At 33.4% G+C, this 17,428-nt stretch overlaps 2 protein-coding genes across 2 annotated transcripts; one reads left to right on the top strand and one right to left on the bottom strand.

Moving 5' to 3' along the window:
* The first annotated feature begins 262 nt into the window (after positions 1-262).
* On the top strand, positions 263-10,604 carry LOC115440042 (palmitoyl-protein thioesterase 1). Its single transcript, XM_030164178.2, has 5 exons — positions 263-507; positions 586-823; positions 2,734-2,895; positions 8,393-8,669; positions 9,116-10,604. Exons 1-5 carry the CDS (start codon positions 426-428, stop codon positions 9,242-9,244), a joined length of 888 nt encoding a protein of 295 aa, XP_030020038.1. The 5' UTR covers positions 263-425; the 3' UTR covers positions 9,245-10,604.
* Positions 10,605-11,161: 557 nt separating this feature from the next.
* On the bottom strand, positions 11,162-15,691 carry LOC115440062. The gene is made up of 6 exons (XM_030164207.1): positions 15,535-15,691; positions 14,919-15,084; positions 13,751-13,863; positions 12,977-13,069; positions 12,478-12,608; positions 11,162-11,742 (listed from the first exon to the last, which is right to left on the bottom strand). The coding sequence occupies exons 1-6, from the start codon at positions 15,640-15,642 to the stop codon at positions 11,532-11,534; spliced, it is 822 nt and encodes a 273-aa protein (XP_030020067.1). The 5' UTR covers positions 15,643-15,691; the 3' UTR covers positions 11,162-11,531.
* Positions 15,692-17,428: the final 1,737 nt, after the last annotated feature.

Raw genomic sequence — 17,428 nt, 5'->3', positions numbered from 1 at the left:
CAAACTTGAATACATCAATTGCGGTATAAAGGCAACAGATGGAAGCACCATTTATGCAAACTATTATAGCATTACAAGTCTAGATGTCGCTAATAAATGGATAAGCTGTTTTGAATGTTGTATAGATTTATTTGACAAATATTTTTTCCTTTTTATTATGTTACAATCTTATATTTTGCAAATAATTTCTAATAAGAGTGATCGATAAAATATTTGTATTATCTATGAATGTAAATTATACGCGACTTTGACTGTCGACTTTTGACACTTTTGAGTTTGACAGATCTTTGTTTGCAAACATTTAAAAATTTTATTCACTTGTATTTTCCTTACCTTGTCTATAACTTGTACGTTTCGTGTGATAAAATTCTTGTTATTAATATCGAAAAATTCTCTTCTTATTCCTTTAATTTTTACTAGGCAAAATGAGGCTGTGGTTCATTAGCATATTATTTATAAAAACAATTTGCGCGTCTCCAATACCGATAGTTTTATGGCATGGAATGGGTAAGTCGCAAAATAGTTTTTAGCAATACCACTAATTAAATTATAACTAATAATTCTAAAGGATTTTTTTCGCCCTAGGTGATACATGCTGTATGTCATTCAGTCTCGGATCGTTCAAAATATTTCTCGAAAATCAAATTCCCGGCGTTTACGTGATATCACTGCGTATCGGGAACAGCACGGTGGAAGATTTTGAGAACGGTTATTTTATGAACCCTAACCGTCAAGTAGACTATGTGTGCAAGCAATTGGCTTCGGATCCGAAGCTTTCCAGTGGGTTTAACGCTATTGGATTTTCACAAGGATGCCAGTTCTTGTAAGATTTTTTATATTTATTTTATATATATATTTTTTTATTATTTAGTAAATTGAGTGAGTCACTACCTTGTGTACTTCTAGCTATTATGTTATGGATGTCTTTGTAGGTATTTTAATTCATTGTTTAACACATAAGGGTGTGAGAGTATGTTATGTAATAGCCGATCAATAAATTTAAGTTAAAATAAGTTATAAAATGTTCACACACACACTCACACCTTTTAACCCGAAAAGGTTGGTAGAGGGGCAATTGGTGCATCTAATTTATGCAATCTAATTTTCATCAAGCATATTCTGTTCCAATGTATGATAGGGAGGAGTCTATCGTCATATCAGGTACAAATTCCAGACTGGTCGGATACTGAGTAGAAAAATCCAATAGTCCTTTCTCCAATGTGGGCATCAAATCCAACACTTCAGCACTGCAGTTGTCCCAATTTTGTTACAACTGCAGTGCTGAAGGCTTAAGTTGTATTTACTACTACACCACCAAGGCAGTCAGTAAAAAATACATGTGCATAATAGGACAAAGGATAGTCATTTCATCACATATATAAAAAAATGAATAAAAAACCAATAATCTTCCACATTCAAATATCAAGTTATTGTTTTGAATGCAAGAAGATTAAGAGCATTAATATTAATCGTGTTCTTCCATATAAAAGATGTAGAAATAATTTTCACTTACAATATTAATTCAATGTTTACTCCAAGATACTTTCTTATCAAATATTATGAGTTCACATCCTATATCATCATGTTATAAACAAAACAATGACTATAGTACTGTTTTTCTATAATAATTGTTGTAATAGTAATAATCATGTGCTTATAATGCTATAACTTTTCTTATCAACATTAATTTGATAAGAAAAGTTATGGCATTATTATACACACATATATTTGCATATGTAGGGTCATTTTGACATGTGTTACTAAATGAAACCACATACCTATCTAGTTGCAAATAACACTTTACAATAAGTTACTTGAGCCATAGATGTAAAATAAAAAAGTGTAAGTTTCAAACAAAATAAATATGAATAAAAAGTAGTTTTAATTTCATGCGGCCTAAAGCCACTACTACTACTCTAAGAGAATTTGTCGCAGCGGCAACATTATACTTTAAGTCAGAAATACACTCACGCAACACGCCATATTCGCATTAAACTACAAAATCATCAAAAAACTAAAACCATGATTTTTGGCACAATGTCAGCAAAGGTGAAGACGAGAATGTGGTTTCATTTAGTAACACAATGTCAAAATATTACTAAGATATATATACCCTGTATATTATAAAGATGCTCAGAATTGACTGTTGTTATTGTGCACAAATTGGAAATAATATAAATTAAAATAATAATTTATGGTTATTAGTGCGGTTATAAGATTTTATACCAAAATAAGAGAATTTATATTGTAATGATCATAATTGATGTTATAATTATCTGTGTTCATTTTTATTTTGTTCTGTTAGTACAGTAATAATATGATATTATAGGAATTATATTGTTTTTGTTATTAAAATATATTTCTTGCTAATGTATTTCGTTAAATTAGGTATTAATAAAAAATAAATACTAACACCCATCACGCTTCTACATCCAAAGTAGTAGCCAGAGGCGCAATTAGTGCATAAGTATATATTTCGCTATGTATTTCGTCCTATGATGTGATAGGGAGCGAGCCTATTACCGTTTCGGGTATAAATTCTAACACAATTTTCTAAGTGTTACTATTCAGCAGAAAAACACAGTATCACTACTCGACCCGGGATTCGAACCTGGGACTTCAGAGTGCTCGTACCGAGCACGCAATATAATACGCCTCCAAGGCAATACAATAAACAGATAAAAGTTAATAGTTTTATAATATCATAAATAGCAAATTATTTTATTTTACTAGGCGCGCAGTGGTGCAAAGATGTGGCGACAGGTTGACGATCAAGAACTATATATCTCTTGGTGGTCAACATCAGGGAGTATACGGCTTACCTCATTGTGGAGCCCTGCAGCACGAAACATGCGACTACATCAGGAAACTACTTAACTATGCCGCTTATAATAGGTAAGTTTTACCATTAGACAAATATTGTGAGAAAAATGACAAGCTGTTCGTCGTTCGGTTGTTCAAAAAAAATATCGCTTCGCTCCCCAATGATATGTTTGACAGGCAAAATATGTTTTTTTATAAATGATTGGCGATCTGTGTGGCATGGAAATCCTTAAAAAATCCAATCCTGGGTAAACCATTTTATAATATTCGCCAAAAATATTAACCGATCGAAATCAAAACCTATCAATCTATAGACGCAAAAGGAAGTTGTCTCTGGAGTCGGTACCAGAGCTCTGTATGATTAATTTATCGATCGGTTGAGTATGACTAAAAAAATAATCACACCAGGGCTCTATTAAAGAGTGATCCACTGCTGAGCATAGGCCGTTTGAGCTCTGGCCTTAACTGATGCGAGGCCCCAGACGAAATAAAAAAAAAGACGCGGGGCCCCGGACAGAGCAAAAACAGTTCCCCAGTTTTAACAGTTTCTTTGGTAAGATCTTAGAATAAGGTCTTGCAAGGTACCGCGCGAAGCCACGTGAGGCCTCGGGGGGTTGCCCATGTTGGAAGGCAATATAAATTTACACACATCCCTATTCTTAGTCTATGTTATTCTGTGATTGTCATTGTTTGTGGCTTTTCCTTTTCCTTTTTTGGCCTAAAACTATGTAGACGTGTCGTGTTGAATAAAATTAAAGATTCCAAAAGGTTTTTGTTATTATTAAAATAAGAAACCCAAACTTTAACAGCCCAGATCGTCATCCCTGAAGGGCGCATCTACTCTTAAGAATATTTTAGTTTTCACCCACAACGTTAGCCTAGTCCGGATTAGGAGACTCACTTTTCCTTGACCATTAAAGCGTGAAATTGACAAAGAATACATACTTGACTTTGAAAGGTCACATGAGTAGGTCTGGTTTTGAACGAGCGGATTCTTTTTAGTCGAACAACATCCGCGTCTCGACATTTATTTGTATCAAAAGGGACTGATAAAACGTAAGAGTTGGCTAGGTGTTTATTTATTTCATTTTATATACAAACATGTACATAGCCGGGCTTAATGTCGTAAGCATTACAAGCCAGTCTACCTTTGGGTGATGTAGAGGTGGGATGAAGCAGATTTATAAAAATATACCTGTACAATGTACATTTATATAAAAAATAAAACAATAACGATATCGCTGGCTCACTTTTACAACATTCAATATTATATGTTTTAATAATAATAATATAAGCCCTGTATTATAATATACTTGCCCACTGCTGAGCAAGGGCCTTCTCTACTACTGAGAGGGATTAGGCCTTAGTCCACCACGCTGGCCTAGTGCGGATTGGTAGACGTTACACACGTTCGAAATTCCTATAGAGAACTTCTCTCATGTGCAGGTTTCCTCACGATGTTTTCCTTCACCGTTAAAGCGAACGATAAATTCACAAAGAATACACACATGATTTTAGAAAAGTCAGAGGTGTGTGCCCTTGGGATTTGAACCTGCGTACATTCGTCTTGGCAGTCCGTTCCACACCCAACTAGGTTATCGCCGCTTATTTATATATGTTTTACACAATGTCAATTATATATCACATGCTTCTATGTCTATTTCAGTAAAAAATAATCCCGGAATATAAATAAATGTGGAACCATGTCTTTTCTAAGTTTTACCAACAAGAAATTTTTAAGTCTCGTTATTTCAACAAATTTTAATTAACATAGGACTTTGTGATATTGAGCCAGCGATATATCAAAAAGTGTTGTAACTAATTACAAGAATGCTTTTAAACTTGCAATAAAGTCGCTATAGCATTATTTCTTTGTCCAGTATAGTCAGTAGATGCTACTATTGATGGATTCGTCAACCTCGTACAAATGTGACTGTACTTAAGTATTCCTTTATGTTCACGGATGAATGGCTTGCGGGAAGCATTAAATTAATTTGTTCGTAGTCTACAAGCATTTATAAGGCTTACGTAAGTGCGGACAGTAATATGGTTGCAGAAATTACATTATGAGTTTATTGTTCTTTGAATGGAAAGTGTTTGTTATTGTTTATCGATAACCGAATAATCGTTTTAATATCGATATTTATAGAACTTTGGTGTTGATTGAACACAATGTTGACCATAGATTTTCAATGTGTTAGAAATGTAAAAAAATATCTATCGAATAATTTTTGCATACTATAACTATGTTAAGGGAAGGAAAACAATATGGAAATTGAAATACAGCACGGAACAGTTTGAATAAGGCCATCAGCTATTCTGTTATTCAAGGAATGTAGTGTAATCCACTTATGTAGTTTATACACTAACAACTTAGTTATATTTTAAATCAGAATTTCAATTAAAATATATAATATGTATTAAGGCGATACCTCAAGGTCCATTTTCATACATTTTGTTTCACCTTTAATCTGGGTAACTAAACAAGTATTGACAAGTAAAGAATTTAAATTCACGTCTAGTTAGTGATTAGTTCTCGCAGATGAAAGAAAAACGTAAAAATAATTAATAATCATGGATATTTCGGCCTTTAAAATTTAATATGACGAAATTGAACAAAATGTATGAAAATGGACCTTGAGGTATCGCCTTAAACTGCTTCAGTGGCGTGGTTGGTTATCATCTTTCTCTGCAAAGAAAACTTTAATATTGTATAATTCGTGTATTTGAAAGCACTTTTAATAAAGATTAAGTCTATCTTACTAGCTATATTAATAAATAACAACTGCCCCGCCGGCGTAGTTTCATTAGGGTAAGATTGTAGTGTTGGGTTTTTGGGTTTGATCCCCGAGTCAAGCAAAGTTATATTGGGTATTTTTACTTATTAGCACATAGTCTGTAATTAGTGCCCGGAATACACAGGGTGGCAAGTTGGTACACCAGTTCCGCTGTTTGCCTACCCCTTCGGGGATAAAAGGTGTGTGTGTATTATTTATTTATATTTCAGAAGCAAACTAAATATAAACAAAATAAATTTATACATATGTTAGTTAGGCCATGTGCCTCTTTTGTAAGCACTAAATACTATAGAGATAATTGATATGCATTGACATATACATATTCTCTTTACATAATTTTTACCTTCCCGACTTTCTAGACACAAATTGACTTACCGCTTTTTGTTTGCGGCTCCGACCGCGTATAAAAGTTTGTTTGGGATAAAAAGTAGCAGTCAGCATTAATGTGGCTTTCTATTAGTGAAACAAAATCAAAATCAGTTTAGACGTCCGAGATAAGGGCATTCAAACAAACAAACAACTTTTTAATTTTATATGTTTGTATAGATTTACACAAATACTCTAGTTCAACCAGTCTAGCCATTGCGATACCAAAGTTTGCAGTGTAAATATTGACTCTCAAAAAGTTCCCCCAAATTTACAAATCAATTGTCGCGGCGTAGATAATATATTAATAGTTGTTAGTTAAAACCAACAGCTGCGGCATTCTGCAATCAATATAAGTACACATCTTAGTACTTAACCTTAGAATCTAAATAGTTTATGAATCATGTATACATTGTCAATGTAAAGTAAACAACGAGCTTGTGCTAACATCAATGCGGTTTTAAGACATTTATTTACAGACAATGAGTGCCTCTTTGTATTATGTAACTGCGAATGTGTTTTGCTGTGTGGTTTTGAGTTAACTCGTAAGTTACATCATGCACTGATTTCGATCTGTCACAGCTAGGAATTCTTGTAGTAACAATGTTTTTATCTAATCATTACTTAAGACTTCTGTCTCGTGGAGGACTAGAAACATTCCAATATACCAACATTACCTAGCCTAGCTTTTGGCCCCTATTTAGGGAGAAGTAATACAACTAGGTTCGGTCAGCTATGTTAGTTCCCATATAACAGAGAGCGAGCAGAAAACCCAATATTACTTGACACATCCCGTAGATCAAGTCCGAGATTTAAGCCAGGTAATAATAAAGTTCTTGTTCCGACTACGCAATCGTGGCAGATTTTTGCTTTCATCAAATTTTAATTTATATAAATTCTAACACAAGACTGATTAAAATTCGATAAAAAAATAGCAAGTTATAAGCCTTTGAATTTTACTATAAGGGTTAAGTGCCAAAAAATGAGAAAAGAGACACAATACGCGCTCGTGACGACACAGGGGATTACGATGCATGCGAAGGAAAGAGAAGGACCGATAACTCCAATGCGCGCCCACTCTTACACATTGTAATATTTCAAATAATAACCATTGCCTCATTTCATAACCAAGTTTGATGTAGTTTTCCATAAGGACTTCTTTTTCATACTATTAACCGTAACATATAGAATAGTTTACAAAAACAAATAGGTCGTTGCTTTACTTCATCGACTAGAAAAAAATATTTAAGTATTTATTTCCTCATTTTGAATTCATCAAAAACCTTTTATTATATTTAAAGCTGATACTGGTTAAGATCAGTTTGCCTTTGCACAAGGATAAACTATAAACAAACAGCCGTGTCTCGCGTACGCAATGCAAGTCGTCACCAAACAGGAAGAATAGCGTTGTTGTCTTTGCCAAAAAAGTTACGGACCATTAATTACTCGCAAGGTTGACATATCGTCTTTACTCTTTACGACAAGCATTGACCCGTGAATTCATGTACTTACTGGGTTCCATCATCCATGAAATGAAGGAATCGCTATTTATGGATATTTTTTATTTATTTATTTACATATCAACACACAGCCATTACAGGTTACACCCAATTCGACTGGCGGAACTCTAATAACATAATAACTTATAACTATATTCTATAACTATTTATAAAAATAAATTATTAATATTATGTTGATTTCAATGTAACTACTGAACTGTTTTATATGTACAACTAGATGTTGATCTCGGCTTCGCTCGCATTGGCTACTGAACAAAACCCAAATATGAATACTAAATAGTCAATGAGTAGAAACTACTTCAAGTTTCTTATTTCTACAGAAAATTCGTAGCTCTATATTATATTCTTTTATATAACTCCATGTCACTGTCGATAAGATAGAATCATAGTTGGGCGTTCAGCGACCCCTATGTGTTATTTTTTGTCACTGTCCGATTATTGCTTCCTTGGTCAACTGGCAACGCATATGCGCTTAGGTTCTAGCAAGATCTTCTTCGCTCAATTCCTAGTTTGGACAACATTTTGTGTAGCAATAATGGCTACAACATTTTTACATTGAAGTGGTATAACGCCTGGTAGAAGAACGAAAATGCGAGTAGTAGATTACGCTGATTATAATAATTATTTAATTATGACGTTTTAGTGCTTTGAACTGTCCCGTCCGATGTCACTGACATCCCTGATTTATCCATGTGTAATCAGCATGATTAATGTTTTTTTTATCTTATTTATTGGGCTCGTCTTGTTTCGTTTTAAAATGAACTTGTAATCAGTGTCAATGTAATAAATAACTACTTAGCATAAAGCATATTGTATATGATCAAAACGAGGCTACATAGTCGATAACAATTAGTGGGTCCACGTAATTCTTTTTTTTCTATGCAGTTGGGTGCAGAGTTCTCTGGTCCAAGCGACTTATTGGCATGACCCGTTGAATGAAGACAATTACAAGCAAAGCAGCATCTTTCTCGCTGAAATCAACAACGAGAAATCTGTAAACAAGACCTACATACAGAATTTGAACAAGTTGGACAACTTTGTTCTAGTCAAGTTTGATAATGATACGATAGTGCAGCCCAGGGAGACAGAATGGTTCGGGTTCTATGCACCGGGACAAGATAAAAAGATGATGACGTTGCAACAATCGATGTTGTACAAAGAGGTAAGAGATTATGAGTATTGTTAATCTTGTTTTGTTTATGAAGACGTTAGAATAGCATAGTAATGGCTTTTATATTTGAATTTTTGAATGTTTTTCGTATGACCTAAGTTGTTTTATTTTAATCCATCACATTATTTTATCGCGTATTTTGTAAACTCAATAACATAGGGCAGATTTGATTTTGAAAGGTACCTACTTATTGTCTATCTCCTTGATAATGCTTTTATTTTGTCTGCTAGATTACCAGATGAATCAGTAATCGTATCAAGCAGAATATAAATTATAGTATTATGAATTGTATCAGTTGTTCTCTTGCATTTTATAACAGATTTTTTAGCCATCAGAGATATCTTTTCAAGGGAATATCTTATAGGACCAGAAACAGGCAAATTGTGTGCAGGAAAATTGAGCCTTACATGTTTACGTCAAATTACTTATAATTCCAGGATCGTCTTGGCCTCAAGAAAATGGACAAAGCCGGCAAATTGAAATTCTTATCTACTCCCGGAGACCACTTGCATTTTTCAGAAGAATGGTTCATTAAAAATATAATTAAACCTTATCTTACTAGTTAACGAACACAATCGAATACTACATGTTTAATGGCTTCTCATTTGTTCTTATATTAGATGATTAATTTGTTAGTTATTAGTGTTTTCCTAATGCACTAATGGGCATGAAAGTAGATCTGTAAGTTACTATTAAGTACTATAATTATTTGACAAAATTCTTTTCTTAATGTAAGTTAAAAGTTTTTATACCAAATATTGTTATAATGTTTATTACAATATATTTAATCGAAAAGTGAAAGTGAGCTTATTAAATACTAAGCAAAAACTTTGTATTCATAGAAAAGCGATAAAAAAAAGTTTTATCATCATCATCGTCATCATCATCATCAGCCCATTGCAGACACTGCTGGACATAGGCCTAGAAAAGAGTTTACTTATTATAATTTATGTGCGAAAATTTGATCATAAAACATAAATTATTGTTAAAAGGATTTGTATTAATAATAGAAAATATTTTCATTATCTTATCTGTTGGGGATATTATGTTTTTCTGAAATTATAATAGGTAAGTTTATAAAGCGGCGATAGCCTAGTTGGTTGTGGAACGGACTGCCGAGACGAATGTCCGCAGGTTCAAATCCCAAGGGCTCTGACTTTTCTAAAATATGTGTGTTTTCTTTGTGAATTACCGCTTGCTTTAACGGTGAAGGAAAACATTGTGAGGAAACCTGCATACCTGAGAAATTCTCTATTAGGAATTTTCGAGGGTGTGTGAAGTCTACTAATCCGCACTAGGCCAGCGTGGTGAACTAAGGCCTATTCCCTTTTAGTAGTAGAGGAGGCCCGTGCCCAACAGTGGGGCAGTATATAATACAGGGCTGATATTATATTATATAAGTTTATAAGAAGTTGAATCACGAGACTAAGGCATATATGAAATAAATAAAATAACTAAAAGAATAACTGGTATACAGAGTTATCTTGACATTGCGTTATTAAATGACACCATGCTCGTTTTTACCACTACTAAGATCGTGCTAATTATTCGTGAATAACGAATATTTTTGCCAAAAATCTCAGTTCTAGATTTCAGATTGATCATATAGTAGTTTAGTACAATGTGGCGTGTTCCTGTAGTCTGAATGAGTCTAATTTCTCTTAGAGTAGCAGTAGTAGCATTATGGCATGTAATATCAAAATTACTTTAATTTGTTCGAAAATAACGCTTATTTATTTTACATCTACGGTCAGAATAACTAAATGTGAAATATAATTTTCAATAAGACAAGTATGTGGTTTACTTTAGTAACGCAATCTCAAAATATATTATCATGATTCATAATACTCATGGCTAGAGATCATATAAACTATAGTGTAAGTATATTTTTTGTGTGATAATTATTATTAAATGAGATGAGATTACCGACTGTTCTTTATTTATTTCCTAGTTGCTATACAGCTGAACGATAATGACGTTTTCGTATTTGGCATTAAAGAGAAATTAGATATACACCTTATTATTTTACACGTAAGTTTTATATGAGATCTGTGGGCTCTTTTTTATGTTTACGTTTCGACTTTTAGGTCTCGACAACAGCGCCACCTATAAAGTCTAATATTGTCGTATGTTTGAGCTGGAACTAACGACTTTCACATGTTTATTGAAATCAGTTAGGTGATTCGTAGATAAGCGCGTACGAGAAAATATTTTCATACAAAATGATCATTTGAATTGCCAACTTTTCCTGTTGATTTCTCCATATTATTATTTGATACAAACCTTGTCTTGATAGTTATGATCGCAACAAAAAAGTAAACAGATAAGCTCCCATTTATATAGATATATAGGCGATATATTGAAAATGGATTCGTCAGAGAGACGTAAAAAATAGCTAAAACACAGGCTACTGCTATAGATATCGTATCTTAATTAATTCTGTAAACTCACATAATTTGTTGAAATAGCGAATTAAAAATATGTTTTCGATAAAAAAGCACTTTATTAACAAACATAGAAAATAAAAGTTGTAGTAAATATCTGATGTAGTTTTACAAATTTTGTTAGAAACGCAGTGACGGTTTAAACATGGTTACAGTTCTACGTTACTCAACATTGGACTTCCACGTTACTCATACAATATTATAATAATATATACAAAACAGCAAATTTAAATTTACTACACACATCAAACTAAACACATTATTCAATTATGGGGCCTATGTGAGCGAGAACCGCAATTGTGACAAACGCAATGAAAACAATGGAACATGCTTGTGTTCTATGTAGCGTGCGAGTGAATAACATTGCGTCGCATTGCCTCGTTCTCGTGGCACACCAAGTCAGAATATATCATTCCAGAAGAGTTTCCAAATGGCTTCCCTTCTTCTTAATCTCAGCTCTGTCGATGTCCACATCCGGGTGTACACGTGCGTCCACATACACGCGCACGTACCTGTTATGTTCTGAACTCCGCTTTATATACGGCGCGTTGATCCCACGCAGCTTGTGTAAAGGGAATTTTACGATGCACTGCAGATTGCACTTCTCGGCTATTTTGTAGCTGGAAAGTCATTGGATTAGTGATGTAAAATAGTGGGTCTCCCATGTTGGATAGCCAAAATAGTGTGAGTTTTGCGATTTGAAAGTCACGTGAGTTGGCTTGTATTATGTCTTGTATGGGTTGACTTTTCCTCTATAATTAATTCTAGATAATCTAGGCGTCTGGCAGATCGAGGTGAGTGCGCTAGTAACGCTTCTGTCTACTCTTCCGGGACAAACGCGAGCATATATTTATGATTTGTCACTTACTTTTACAGTCTAGCAGTCTCACTTATAAAACATTCGCAAAGCCATGCTTAGTTAAAACACAAATTTACTCGATCAGCTGTCAGTCAAAACCCGCCATCTTGCCTCTTAATAATGTTTACTGAGTGTTTAAACTAGGAAAGTGATGGTGTTTTTGATAGCTATGCAATTCTTTATCACCTCTTAACGCTAAAACAAGTTTGTAAGTAAGACTCTACAGTCATATACTCTAATACTGGGCGAAGGTAAGTTTATTATCAAAAATTGGTTCACCCAGTAAAAAGTTCTGAGGCAACAAACATAAAACAAAATAAAAAAAAAAAAAACAAATGGAATTGAGAACCTCCGCCTTTTTTTTAAGGTTAAAATAGATAGTTCCTTATTATAATTTATTTTATTTAATCAATTAAATAATTACTGGTTTAGTAGCAAGCTAAGGTTTACGTAGTCAGAATAATATCTACATATTCAATCAATGCAATATACTCACTCATATTGATTAATACAATCCATGCGAATGACGCTGTAACCCTGATCGTGCGCCTCCTCTTTGGATTTTTCCACGAGCATCACAGCCAGACCTTGTCTTCGATACGCCGGTAATACTGTCAACATTTTTATCTGTGGCAACAAAATAAAAAGAACTTTAATATACTTGCCGAACTAGTAATAAAAATATATTTGATATTGTGTGTACAACCAAATAAAGAGATGACCAATTTACTCAGTATGCAGGTATCTAAAAAAAAAAATTATTTTGCGTAACCTTTTTTTATAATATTATACCTTTTGAAGGCTAGGTTCTCCGGTAAATACTATATATACCTATCATTAAAGGATTATTTATACCTACCTCTAAAGTAAGATTTATCCTAACTAATAAGACATAAAGCTGATTTTTGCTTCATATAAAACTTAAAATATCAAAATAATATAGAATTATTTTGCTCGAATGAGTTTCAAACTAAGTCGAGAATATAATTTGTTACCTCGAAAACTTTTTGTTGGCTGAAAACTTGCCAGAGGTTTGGCGTCTCTTGCAACTTTGCCGTGAAGTACAAGAAGTCTTTAGTGTTTGGATCCTGTGGAAGAGTAAAATGAGGTGAATAACAAAATTTTCATATCCTATACCTTTTTAAAACTCGAACTTATTACATTGCATTGTATGGACGATGCTACACACTTTTAACGATACATGTAAAATCAATTAAATGACAATCTAAATGTCATTACTTTGTAACCATATAGTTAATTAGCACCTAGGTTACTGTTAAGTATAAAGTCAGGGATATCGTGGATTTGATCCCGAAGACTTAGGTCGGCTAAATAAAATGTAATGTATTTCTAGTTCCAAAGTAATAATATAAGTTCTTCGGTATTAGAATTTATCACGCGGTCAGTAGGTCCATTTTTGTCTAACACATAGGTAATGACATCTATTGGTAGAGTACATATATTAGTCTATACTTACCTATTACTGATTTCTATACGCATAAGTATATGTAATAAATATCACCTTGTTCAATTTGCACGTTACGCAAAACAAATCTGTTTAGTGCCTTGACATTTACCGAAACACTTTTTCTTGCAGTAATACAGTCCAATAATATAAGTGTTTTTGTATTCCTAACACAATTCTGTTTTTTATGAATCTTTGCGTTACTGTCGTAGGATACTGCTACACTAGCTGCAACTCAGCATAGTATCAAAGACTTATAAATATATTTACCAATTCATAGGAATATAACTATGTATGTAGGTACCTGTCGATAAAAAGCATAGTTTCTTAAGTTTTTCGCATCTATTGGACTGCTCGCAAAACTAATGCATACGCCAGCTACCGAATCATCGCTTGCCTTGACAAACAACGAATTGCCTGCAACATTAAACATATATTTTATTAATAAGCTAAACACTGCAAGTAAAAAAACTCCATTGTTAGTGAGTATAATATGTAGGTACTGATTTGTGGTGCTGTGTTATTCTTCGGGTTAACATAATTAAAATAAATTTGTAGAAAAACTAAAATAGCAAACGTAACTTACTGAATAAAAAGCTTAAAAGGAACTAAGCAGGACATATTATAAGATGTAAAGTAAATGGACCTAAGATGACGTGGAATAGTATCCTAGGGAGGTAAAGAGGAAAAGGAGCAGACAAATAGAAAGATGGTCCGATGATATAAAACGCACAGGGAAATAGATGGATGAGACTGGCACGAGACCTAGACCTGTGGAAGACTTTGGGGGAAGCCTATGCTGTTCAGTGAAACAGCCAGATCAACATCGATATCGAATATTTTATTTAATTGTAAACTTCTGTTTATAAATAAAGGCTTTATTTTTTTTCCTGTGGTGAATCAGTTCGGTGTCATCGTTCACTTTGTGTACAGCATGAATAACTCCATCGGATTAGGATAGTATAGTACCTATCTACTTCTCTTTCACCAACCAACATCATAATTGCTATTCCCATGAAAAGCGACATTACATGAAGCCTAAACACTCCTCTCTACCCAAAACGAGTCTAATATGAATCGACGGGAACTGAATACACACTGGCAGGAAGACGGCCGTTTTTAAAACTGAGCCATGTACTTTTAGAAAGATACTTCACACTTGGTTTGCGCCGGCCTACCTTTTTTATTCGGTTATAGCAAAATTACCCCACCGTATCACCGTACGGTAGTTAGTGGAGTAGGTTTCAAATAGAGTATCGACTGACGAGAGATTATCCCCTTGCCAGTCGACATAATTATGGTGGCCTGTTTTAAACCAGATATATATAGACTGATCTCAGAACACGACATACTTATATGTGACACTATGGCGGGTTTTAAATCTTGTGTACGGTCGCTATCAGAATAGATACAAAAATCCTACTATCTAAAATCTACTTATCATTAATGTCGGCTTGTTGAAGAACCTTTACCTTGCTTCAGCAAGCTAATAATGTACTCATCTACTGCGCGGTCATTGCTGAGGTTCATATTCCGAGCTCTGACGAGGACATGTTCATGCAAATAGTACTTTTTAATTACTTCAACAGCCATATCAAAATGCTTCACAGTTAATGGAGAAACGGTGAAATTGTCCAGCTGTAACATTTACATTATATTAACATATTTAATCTAGATATTCCTTAGTCTTGCAGAAGCTTATTTAGGGGCTTGGTCCTTGGTTCGATCCTCACTTCGAGTTATATATTGTGTGGATTTTTCTAACACCATCTGCTTGGTTATTTTAATCATTTAGAAGAAGTTAGCCTCGGGCAGGAGGCCAAACCTTTTCTGAAGCAAATTATGTGAAAAAGTATGCTGCATATAGGTACAGCATACTTATTCACATAATATACTGCGCCGATATCATATTGTAACCAATAGTTCGTGAATGTAATTACTTCCCATTAGTCGAAAATTAGATGCATTTCACAGTAGGCATGCTTATAAGATTGTTGATTGATACAAATAAATACCAATACCGAAGAATACTTATAATAAAACGTTGGTTTGAAGAACCGTGGTTAGATAATTAAGATAATCTATTACCCTTTCCTGCTGAATTAAATCTTTAATACCAAACACATTATGACATTTTCGGATACTCAGCCTTCTCGAAAGAATAGGTCCCAATTTAATAAAAGATAATAGAGACATTACTAAAATTTTAAAAGACAATTTATTTGTAAATAAATATTTACTGACACTGACAATCTACATAATCTTCCAAAGAGCTATCAGTTTAAAGCAACCAGTTTTAAATATAAGTTTTGAGGATCTGAGAATTCGCTATTTATTTTCAATTCTTCTCGTGGGAACGATGCATTGGTCAGTACTTGGATTTCGCATATCTATTATAATTCTCTTTGTAATTGATTTAAGAGTGTTTGTTATTATTTATGAGCCGTTTTTCCATTATTTTATAGACACAATATCTTTCACTAACCACTTTATACCCAGTACATACCTATCTAAAATTCTACAATGGAAAACGGATATTTTTTTTGAATGTAGGTAAATATATATCGTGATCATGCACCGCCAATGTTCGTCATACATATTTAACAACTAAATAATAACTCAGTTTAAAGTAATTTTAATATTGTTTATTCAGAATTTCCAGGGGAAATCTAAAACTTTTATACTCAACTAATGCAATACTAGTTTAGTAATTAACGATATTTTGCAGTTATCATACTAAATACAATATTATTGTTATTAGCTCGTAAATCTTGATTAATCAATTATTTTGCAATGTGTTTTGCTTGCAATCGTTTGCGCAGTTAATTTCAAATGTTTCAACACACAATAAATTAACAATGTAAATATGAGAATTCTGGTAATCACGTTATGTACGTATTATTTGCTGTGAACTTTTATTAGGCATTTGCTTTTAAAACTTTAATAGCAAAGATTTTAGTATTTTCATAGGCATTGCGTTTTCATTGTTGTTTTCTTTTTCATTTTTATAAAGTTTTGTGAAATGAAATAAAGTTAAAGGATTTTCTTTTAATAATGCTTTTCTAAATATATTTTCAGGGACATATTTCATACTAACAGAATGCTTCGGAATAAATTTAATAGAATTATCATCAGATGACATAAAATCTCACACGCGAAAACATAAAATACATTCCTATACTAGAGCATTAATAGTAAGATCAACCGCAAACGGCATGAAGAGACGATTTATAAACGATATAAATTCTAAATTCCTTATGCTAAGAGCCCTAAACGAGGAGGATAAAGATACTAATTTAAAAAATAAAATTTCAACACTCGTACAGCAAACTCTGCACGACACTGAGAGGAAAATTAAATCTGTTCAGCAGTTGAAAGAAAAAAATAGACACCAAGAGCCTTACAGAGCCGGCTTCATACTGAGCATGATAAAAAAAACCAGGGACGTATTGAACGAGTTGTTCAACGTGGCTGTTAAACACAGGGACGAATGGAAGGCTCTGGAACAGTTGAAGATATTTGAACTTATTGTCCATACGAATGTGGACACCACGAACTTGGTGCGGCAGCTGGTAGAGATTCATGTCACACATTTAAATGCTACTAATTCGCGAAGGGTGGTGTTGTTGTAAATTTTAATTGTAATTTTTGTTTTATTTAACACTGTATAGGTCTGCTGCGATTCTTTTTGTTCACATAGAATGTATTGAACAACGTTGTCGAAGGCGCGTATATTAGTAGAAACTTCAAAACAAAAGCATCAAGCGTAAGTCAGTTAAGTTTTAAAACAGCACCGAATTCATATTATAAAACATATCTTAAAAAATCATTAGAACCAAGCAAATCTTAAGACATAAAATTTCCTACAAATTGCACCGCGAAAAATATTCTCACCTCAAACCTGCCAGCGTTCATATATGAAAAAATAGAGGCTACAGTTTATTCTGTAGACAATACACGTGTGTTTACAACCGCACATTGT

This window comes from Manduca sexta, chromosome 15, assembly GCF_014839805.1.
Source record: "Manduca sexta isolate Smith_Timp_Sample1 chromosome 15, JHU_Msex_v1.0, whole genome shotgun sequence".
Lineage (NCBI taxonomy): Eukaryota > Metazoa > Arthropoda > Insecta > Lepidoptera > Sphingidae > Manduca > Manduca sexta.
This window is presented reverse-complemented; position numbering and strand designations above follow the sequence as displayed.

What these genes read in the sequence shown, in the direction of transcription:
- LOC115440042 (XM_030164178.2), top strand. Translation starts at nt 426, where the DNA reads ATGAGGCTGTGGTTCATTAGCATATTATTTATAAAAACAATTTGCGCG. An exon ending in TCACAAGGATGCCAGTTCTT is followed by an intron (nt 824 to 2,733) that starts GTAAGATTTTTT and finishes TTATTTTACTAG; the next exon opens with GCGCGCAGTGGTGCAAAGAT. An exon ending in AATCGATGTTGTACAAAGAG is followed by an intron (nt 8,670 to 9,115) that starts GTAAGAGATTAT and finishes TTATAATTCCAG; the next exon opens with GATCGTCTTGGCCTCAAGAA.
- LOC115440062 (XM_030164207.1), bottom strand. Translation starts at nt 15,642, where the DNA reads ATGTCTCTATTATCTTTTATTAAATTGGGACCTATTCTTTCGAGAAGG. An exon ending in ATTTAATTCAGCAGGAAAGG is followed by an intron (nt 15,085 to 15,534) that starts GTAATAGATTAT and finishes TAAATGTTACAG; the next exon opens with CTGGACAATTTCACCGTTTC. An exon ending in GATTGTATTAATCAATATGA is followed by an intron (nt 11,743 to 12,477) that starts GTGAGTATATTG and finishes ATGACTTTCCAG; the next exon opens with CTACAAAATAGCCGAGAAGT.